This window comes from Dreissena polymorpha, chromosome 4, assembly GCF_020536995.1.
Source record: "Dreissena polymorpha isolate Duluth1 chromosome 4, UMN_Dpol_1.0, whole genome shotgun sequence".
Taxonomy (NCBI): Eukaryota; Metazoa; Mollusca; class Bivalvia; order Myida; family Dreissenidae; genus Dreissena; species Dreissena polymorpha.
The window spans coordinates 53,487,975-53,497,659 of NC_068358.1; the positions used below are offsets into that span (position 1 = coordinate 53,487,975).

The 9,685-nt window shown below is 36.7% G+C and overlaps 1 protein-coding gene across 2 annotated transcripts; it reads right to left on the bottom strand.

Annotated features, from left to right (window-relative positions):
- Nucleotides 1-4,156: 4,156 nt before the first annotated feature.
- Nucleotides 4,157-9,439, bottom strand: LOC127876094 (uncharacterized). Of its 2 annotated transcripts, none has more exons than XM_052421014.1 (7): nt 9,142-9,439; nt 7,628-7,827; nt 7,145-7,308; nt 6,766-6,885; nt 6,318-6,464; nt 5,987-6,160; nt 4,157-5,543 (listed from the first exon to the last, which is right to left on the bottom strand). In XM_052421014.1, exons 1-7 carry the CDS (start codon nt 9,331-9,333, stop codon nt 5,101-5,103), a joined length of 1,440 nt encoding a protein of 479 aa, XP_052276974.1. In that variant the 5' UTR covers nt 9,334-9,439; the 3' UTR covers nt 4,157-5,100. The 2 variants fall into 2 exon arrangements, with proteins under 2 accessions (XP_052276974.1, XP_052276975.1); XM_052421015.1 differs by lacking the exon at nt 9,142-9,439 and adding an exon at nt 7,924-8,016.
- Nucleotides 9,440-9,685: the final 246 nt, after the last annotated feature.

The window sequence follows — 9,685 nt, forward strand, 5'->3', positions numbered from 1 at the left end:
GCATGCAGTTGTATATGTGTATCACTCATTAACGCGTACATATAAGAGTTCCTTATTAGTATTAAGAATATTCTACGAGATATAAGAACTTTTTAAGTGAAACTTAAAATATAGACGCACATAGCAACTGTATGCACGAATCGCACTTATCTCATTATGATACTGCAAAACAAATTTAGAGCAGCTGCACGTATGAATTTGTTTTTAAAAATCTGCTGAACTCTTCCTTATGAACGCATATAAACAATGAAAACAATTAATTCCCAACAGCGCACTTTTATGACACGTCGTTGCTAAAATAGTGCCTTGTATGAAAAATAGTTATTTCGGTTTTGGAATCTCTATGAAAAGGCACAAGACAAGGACAACTTGATGCTATCTCCCAGGTTTATTCATTGTTCTGACTATTTTGCTATATCATATGAATATGGCGACGTCAGAGCGAACATTTTCATTTATGATAGCGTTTCAGATTACCCAGGTATTTGAGTCGGGTTTACTCGAGTGTAAAAACAGCGCACCGGCACAGTTTACCAAATGTTATCATTGAATAATTAGACAAATTACGCAAAATGTTTTAGGTTACATTTAATTCGCTTCCGTTATCTGAACCAGTTTTTGAAATTAATAAAGCATTGTTTGTTATCAATTTGAAACACGAGCAGTCAAAGAGCTTAAAGATTATTATCGTTTAAGATTGTTCCAGGTTTCATCGTTGGTGGTTTCGCGACTAAACAGACGCGGGAAAAAATGGGCAAAAAAGGAGACTGAAGAGTGGAGTATTTCGCATACTAGTAGTCAATGTTTGGGATATTTGCAAAGAAAATGACGAAGTCGTATGGGGCAGTTTAACACCCACTTTCCATTCTCTGATAAAATTGATAGATTTAAGTCAAATACAAATGGAAAAACCATTAATTGACGAAATACCACCCATAAAAACACACGTTGCGCATATATTCTACAGCCATCGAAAACAAATTTAATCAAAGCGCTGAAGGCACTGACGTTGTTCGCTATTGCATAATTTAACACGCAACTCTTTTTTTTCAAAATTAATCGCAAGTTTTAAATCAACACAAGCCATTCAAATTTATAAAGAGTGTGTCTTAACGCACGGGTCGAGATATGTGTGCACTTTTTATCATCCTATTTATTTTATAGAGATAACTTAGACAAAATAACAACAACATGGTTCTTTTTTGACGTTCAGAAAGCATAGTAATTATGACGAAAATGGTAATGAGAACTGAATATAAAGACAATTTGCAATCACCATCATATTAAATGAATATTGTTGGAATATCGAATACCTATCTCATTAAGGATATAATTTAATTATGGAAATTACCTGTACAAAACTTTTGATTTTTGACACCATATGCAAATTCTAAATAAACAATAAGATAATTGATGTAAATAAATAAATAATATATCTGCGAGCAATACCTTTTACTCACGAATTAGGTAGTCATAAAGACAGCCCTGTTGACCCGTACTTTGTTGTTGATGCATTACTTGTTACCCTAGCAGTTCACACGGTGGCAATCAGTCTGTGACCTTAACCTCGGTATAGAACACTATTCCGCTTTTTCGGCGGAACTGTTTTACCCACCTTAATCTTTACATAACGCCAGCAGACACGAATGGCTGTATACGAATATTTAATAGGCTAATTCGAAAGAAATCCTCTGATCTTTGGCTACATCACTGTGTCCGTGTACAGCGTAAAGGATGTAGCACTGTTCAGTGTAAGGAATTCCGGAATTGTCTCTGCATGTTCAAACAACGCGAATTGTAGCCCAGTTAAAATGAAGTGTTAAAATCCATCTCGCAGAATTTCAGGGTCTGTACTCGGTCACTAAATCGTCATGGGAAGACATAAATGACTATCGATAAACACAGTTTTGCTTTCAATATGAGAAAACAAACACTACCGAAATAGTATAGTGTCACGATTAGAGGAAAATCGTTTAATTATCTAACCACAAATGATTGCCGTACTCGGTCAGCACGTCTGCAAATCATTCCTGAACGCCTGGATAGGCTACCCTACTTGCAATAAGCTATATTTGCTATTTTGAATTCATTTTTTTTATTATAAAGCATTGTGCTAAAATGTGCCATTTACAATTCGCAATGAGATTTGTAAAGACCCGCATCATGCGAAAATGGGTCTTATGTCATATGCGCCCATCATATCTAAAGCCCAACCAGCCTGAACATCTCTCAGTCTGGTCAGGAGATACGTAATGAGACCATAACACCTTGATTGATTTTATAGCGGACAGCAACGCCTCTGACCAGACTGCGCACAAGTTGGACTTGAGCTACGCTGGCCGAAATGCCATAAGATCCATTTTCGCATGACGCGGCTATGAAAGTGTGATTAACATGTTTCGAAAGAAAACTGCGTGATTATCAAATATTAACATACGATATGTTTATATGGTGAAGAAATAAACTCATAATGAGCCATGTGAGGACACATGATGTGAACTCCCGTAGCATATTTTTATCTACTTGCACTTATTTGTGGTTAGGTTTAAACATATTTATTCAACAAAGAGTTTTACAACATAAATAAACGCATCTAAAATTTTTAGGATTGGAACGATATCTAGGCTAGTAGGGTTCTTTTCCTATTTATATGTGTGGTTTGACTATAATAACACACATTTCATGCGATGAATATGCGCACATGTATTTAATTCTCGACCAAACCACATTAAAATATATTTAATAGGTTTCGCCTGACATTAAATGCTTCATTTAATGTATTTCCATTTCATTTTTATTCTGATTCATATACTGACATTAACGTGTCACTCCTCTACTCCAACCGTCACCAATATTTTTATGAACGTACCATCTACTGCAATCTTTATTTTCACAACTTACTCGCCATAAGTATTCAATTGCTCGCCATTTGCTTTTCACTTTTTATAAGTTACTAATGTTTACAGTTTAAAGGTGTGAGGATGATGTCCGACATTGACTTTAATGTACAAACATGTACTGTATTAATTACCGTTTTATATTACGTAAATGGTTAAACTGTAATTATGTGTTAAACAACCTGCGATAAGCGCTAACTTCATTGACCGACGTCAAGCAAAAATAAGAGTCGCCAGTTAACGCCGTCCATATATGCATTCTCGGCGGAAATTACAGTTTGGCGACTAGACAGTAACCTGCGAATTTCTCGAGACGCATCATTTTTAGCACACATGTCTGTCATGTGGCTTGTCAAATTGACAACGGCTGCCCGGGTACTCGCCAGCGAAATAATTTTGATCCAAATAGAACAGTGCACGGTGGCAAATGAGACCTTAATGTGCACTGGTAGACAAATTAACGACAATCCATGTCTGGTTGCCTTTAAAAAGACAAGGTTACTCTGCAAAGGGAGTGCTGAAAATTAAATATCTTCCCGCTGCTCGCGCGCTGCGCTGCTTGTATGGCCTCTCTAGACGCCAAAAGCTGTCGACCCGAACCCCAGAACGGTTTTCCGGTTTAGCGATCCTTCCAAGTTCTGGGAGTCAGGACGTCCGGGTCGATGACGGTACTCGCTTGATTAACAGAGCCGCCCGAGGAAGTTTCCCATATCCGATCCTCCTCAGGCGATGTAGTGAAACCACTATCTACCTACGGTCATTACCATTATGATAATCATCATATGCAGCAGCAGCCCCAACATCATCATCAACATTATCATCGTCGTCATGGCCATCATCGTCTTCGTCATTTTCGTCATAACTAAATCACGTATGACAATAAAGATAGAACAAGACACAACACTGCATTATATGTTATCTGATGTTCAATGAACGCTTTTCGGATCATAAACTCTGGGTATTAAATTACGGTGGATCGTGGGTTGATCATTATAACTAAAGGCTTACTAATTAACACGCACTGGAACGTGCAACATCGATGAGTCATTTGCGGTAACTTTCCAATCATTGAACACCTCATACTAGTTACACTATTAATTGCTGAAGTACCAGACTTAGCGAAAACATCAAGTTTAGCCAATGTCAAACGCGTAACCTGTGGGAACTGACACAAGCTGTCGCTTCATACCATATTTCAGTGACATGGCAATGTATTATAAGGACACCATATAAAATATGTAAAATACAACAAACATACATAGTTTTCAGCATTTGTTTTTCATAAACAATTATTGAAGAAACGAGTACCAGTCTCTATTATGTAAAAACAAAAACAGCAATAATGACAAACATCAAAACACACGTTTGATATAAGCAAATATCTGCTACATTATCTGACATAATGGCAATGGGATCAATATCTGCACTAAATTCTTGGAATGCCACAGAAACGCCCACCTGATTATTTGACATCGTTGCCTTTTTGTAGGTAACGCTACATTTTATATTAAACCTTACATTTTGCATTTAAGTCAACATTATCATTTGTATACTTTCTTCAAAACAGTACTTGTTACTTAATATTTATGAGACATTGATTTGACGAAAGTCAAATATTAGCTTGGAAATGGATTACTGTTAGTGAAGCAGTGATTGGATCAACATATTTATTTATGGTTTTCGAAATCATAATTATTATTATTCATGATTTTCAGTTATAAGTGTACTATGCTACGATTAAATTTAAGGTGACAATTATATGTAGACAGTTTACATATTTATTAGTTTCTGCGCAGTTCAATCACTCCGTTCATTCATCGGAATGCATATATTTGACACAAACCATGCATTAATGGGACCTTTGCACGTTTTGGAAAATTGACAAAATTGAAACAAAAAGTTTCAGATTTGCAAATTTTTGTTGTAGTTAAGATAAATCCGTGAAAACTACGAGGGTCGCTTGTATAAAGTATAAAATACACCTCTCACTGTTTGAACACGGATGATCGAGTGGTGTAGGTGCTTGACTTTTACCCCAAGGGTAAGTGATTCGAGCCCAGTTGAGGATAACTTTTCATATTTCTTTAATTTTAGTCAGGTTTTTATACTGGGCTTTAGTTTCAATGTTTACATTCTTCAATTTTTTGAATTTAATAACAAACTTTCATACATGCCAAAATCTGTAAAAATCTCCCTTTAAGCTTTACACCAAGCCCGTTTCTGTGTAGACTTTGTATTTTAAGTGCGTTTCATCGGGAAAATTATTAGCAATCACATCGCAAATGTCATGAAAGTTATGCTCACAAAGTGCTCCTATCAAATCGGAGACATAAGCTTGGTCCCCTTTTATATGAACCCATTCTTTGAGCATCTCGCGGTAGCATTCCGCCCTAAGTTCCCATCTATCAATAGAGACAAATGTTTGGTAATATTTTGAGTTTAAAACTTCGAGACTTTGAAAGAAACCTTTTGGGTCGTGGCAGATGTGTCTGGCAACAATGTCGATTACGCCCATTAGATCGAGCATCTTTATGTTTGTATATTGTTTTGAAAGTCTTTTGCAGGCACACTGTCTTCGTTCGCGGCACTTACATATCGTACATTCTGTAGATCGCGATAAAGGATGATTTATGTAGGACGGCAGTGCTGAAAAGAAAAAAACTGGTATTTATCCATGAGGCGCAATGTTCATTTTAAACTTATACATGAAAAAAATGAATATAGCCGAATGTAAATAATTTGCATTTCTGTAAAAAATTTATACATGTATCTGGAAATGTACCAAGCTGTACAAAACAAAGTTTATAAAAGTTGCGTATCGTTCTTTAAATGTAAACTGTGCTTAAAATATGAATTTTGTCAGTGCGCAAAAATGATTAAGCGCTAATTAGAGATGTATCAATTAAGTATATAAAGTGTTTAAAAGTCGTTCGACAGAACGATGCCTTTGAAACTACATAACCTATTACAAATGCTATCAAACAACGTTTGTAAAATACACGGACCATTGCCAAGCAACCAATTCATTTTAACTACGATTTTACACATTAAACGTGACATCACGGTAGCTTATGAATACGAATGTGTACCATTATGGCAATCTGTAACGAATACACTTTGCATGGACAGCTCTGGTCGACAGGGATCAGTCCTCGTCGGCCTTTTATCACCGTCCATTGTCAGGTCAGTATGGTTGTCTGCATTGTGGTTTCTGCTAACTATTTGTATTGACCTCGAGTGTTCTTCCATCGCTTCTTTTGATTCTAATGAAAAAAGAAGATATTATGATATTTTGAAAAACAAAACAAAGGGTAGGATCGAAGCGAATAATAAATTCGTTTCATCGCTAAATCGGGATTTAACTGCTGCGAATGTTCAGCGTTCAAACATGTGAGTAAAGTTTGCAATTTTTGGGTTTACCGTTTTGGTTATAAACAGCCTCCGTCGACTGAATGGGTGACGAGCAGCGTTCATCATTGTTCAGCCCGGTATGACATTCGCTGTGATTGTCAGCCAGCAGGCCTTGCTCTAACTCTGAACGCTTCTCTTTCGCTCGTATGACTTCACCTGAATGTTCATAAGAAACACATCGGGGATATCGTATTTTGTTTAGCATAGTCCTATAGTGAAAGAAAATGACAAAGATGCAAACAAAATTAAATACCTATAATAATAATGTTTCATACAAAAAAGTGCACACAATTAAACAAACAAAGAATGCATTATCTCTAAATTCAAGACACTGTGATTTTATCTTAATAATACGTAAAAGTTGAGCGGGATACATGTGAATACAGTTAAAAAAGTCAGTAGTAAGTAGAATCAGTTACAATACTGACAGTTACGAATTATCGGTTTTCGTACGAACATTTTCGTTGTGGCCGTTTCTTCCAACACACCAGAAGCACACCAGCCAAACAACCAGCTGCTGATACACCTCCACATGACAGGCCCACTATTAGCTGCGTTGTTGACAAGAAGTCCTTGTCTAGAAATGAACAAAGTGGTTTGTTTCACATAGCCTGAACAACAGTCTTTCTCACGACTGTCTCGTAAAATGTAACACTTTTGATTATCTCTAAACAAATGATATTCTTAACTAAAATAAATCCGTACGATCTTTCAACAAACTGCACGTTATTGTTACATTTATTGAAATTTGAGTTTTCTCTTAACTAATTGCACATTGTATCATCTTAAATGAAATTAAATCTTTCGTAATATGCTTTGATGCTTTTATGTCGTACCATCTGCAAAAGCTCCAGTGCGAGCATCAAACGTGATAACACTGTCGTTGCTCCGTTGTCCTGTTTCCTTGAGGGTAGTTGCAAGTGTTGATTTGACCGTTGTGGTAGTTGAGCGAATCATTTTGGTGCAGGCTAAATTGACATTGTTTGTCTCATCGTGATAGCTTTAACAAAATATTGTATTGACGCTAATGATGTTGTATGTAATACAACAAACATGTTACCAAAACGAATATCCGCACAAATTTAATGTATACGTAATTGTGCAGCTTTAAAATGTGACAAGCAATATAGACTTCATATTAAATTAAAACATTGAGTCCACATACACGGTCCAATGTATTAAGTTATTCCAAACCATTTTGTTAATCTAAGCTAAGTTTCTAAAAAAGTCTTCGTCTGTTTGTGGACAAAATAAGTGTCATTTTAAATGTTAACATTTTCGATATATAACTATAATTACACTCATGGGTTAAAACTTACCCTGCAAAACACGAGCCACAGACGGCGTCAGTAAAGTCACCGCACGGCGTTTGCTGACGTCGGAAGAGTGCCGTACAGTTCGTCATACACAGATAAAAGACCGCCGGATGTTTTCCCGAGACCCGGATGTAGTATCCTGGGGGAGGCCGCCTGCAGGGCAGACATCCCTCGTCACCATATCCTCCCTTGAGTCCAGTGTACTTTGAAACAATAAAACATAAATAACGGTCATAACAGAGATACTCTACAATCAAGCATAACATCTGTACAGACGCTCAGATCATTTATCCGCTTACTTTAAAATGACGAAGTCGACTTAGGTTGAACAAACATGTACATAGAATCCTACGCATTATCTCGTTGTTATAACTGCGTTATTGCGTTTACCCAATCTTATAATCGAACATTCGCGTTTCTACCACTCGTCAATTAACTCCCTTGATTGCATTATCATGAGTTGTTACCATCGTTCAGTGGCATAATCATTATAAAACTGCCGTTATATTACCAATGTGTTGTCGTATTATAAGATTGATAGCATCGATCTTTGTCATTCTCGTCACAGAGCCGCATCAGCGGAATATCGAATATTTTCGCAGTTGAACCACAGACACTCGGTAAAAGATGCTAACCTCTTCACCTTTTTAGCTCACCTGAGCACAACATGCTCATGGTGAGCTTTTGTGATCGCCTATTGTCCGTCGTGCGTCGTCCGTCGTGCGCCGTCAACAGTTACCTTGTTAACTCTCTAGAGGCCACATTTATTGTCCAATCTTCATGAAATTTGGTCAGAAGATTGGTCTCAATGATATCTTGGATGAGTTCGAAAATGGTTATGTTTGATCGAAAAACATGGTTGCCAAGGAGCGGGGCATTTTTCCTTATATGGCTACAGTAAAATCTTGTGAACACTCTCGAGGCCACATTTACTGTCCGACCTTCATGAAACTTGGTCAGAAGATTCATCCCGATAATATCTTGGAAAAGTTAAAATAAAATGATGCCGGTTGGTTGAAAAACATGGCTGCCAGGAGGCTTGGCATTTTTCCGTATATGGCTATAGTAAAACCTTGTTAACACTCTAGAGGCCACATTTATTTTCCGATCTTCATGAAACTTGGTCAGAAGATTTGTCCCAATAATATCTTGTTATCTCAGGTGAGCGACTTTGGGCCTTTCAGGCCTTCTTGTTTGTTTAGCTATTGCGTATAACAAATGATCACTTTTGAGGGTTTTTGAAAGGGATTAGCAGCGAGTGCCTGTGATTAAAACAATCGTGATGTTGCACTAGCGTCTTAGTTCTCGGGCGTTATTAATCGTTATGTTACATAAGCACCTAGGCTGCGTAATGTCGAATAACCTTTATCACACTACTACATTATCATAAAATGTAAACTAAGTAAACACATACATGAATATTTTTAAATAAATAAATAAATACAAATGAAAAAATAAATACTATGAATAAATAAATGTATACATACAAATATAAAAATAATTACATAATTTAATACCTGTTCAGAAAAGTTCCTCGCCTTCCCATTTCTGCATTCTTTACATAAGACACATACGTTCAATGTTTTATTATAATAGTTGTTCTCGATAGCCGAACACCAACTTTCCGCGAAAACATAACACGAACTTAAAGCAATAAAGAAAACAACAACAAAATGCCAGTGGGCGTTTTCCTGGTTACTGTGCAACATGTTTTTGTTTCTTCACAAATAACACATTGTATCAGCTTTTTTCCGTCATTCGATGGTAAACGCTCATTTCCAAATGTCGGTTCGTTATCGGGTTTAAAGCCATGCGTATAATTTGATATGCTTATTGCGTCACAGTGGTATTCCCCCATAGCGCGAACTTGATTCATGTATTATATGTACCGTAAGGTAAAATCACACCATCGCTCGTTGAGTGAATGTGATAGAGTGGGTAAATGGGTGAGGGAAAGATTGAACGAGCGAGTGAGAAAGTGAGTGAGAGTTAACTTGAGCTTAGCAAAGGAGTCAATCATTAACTAAGTGAATAAATCATGTAAGTTACAGAAGTTTTTTT

Excerpts from the sequence above, each read along its gene's own strand:
- LOC127876094 (XM_052421014.1), bottom strand. The coding sequence starts at position 9,333 with ATGTTGCACAGTAACCAGGAAAACGCCCACTGGCATTTTGTTGTTGTT. Across the intron at positions 6,161-6,317 it reads GGCTGTTTATAACCAAAACG|AATCAAAAGAAGCGATGGAA; the intron begins GTAAACCCAAAA and ends TTTTTTCATTAG. Across the intron at positions 5,544-5,986 it reads CGTTACAGATTGCCATAATG|CACTGCCGTCCTACATAAAT; the intron begins GTACACATTCGT and ends TTTTCTTTTCAG.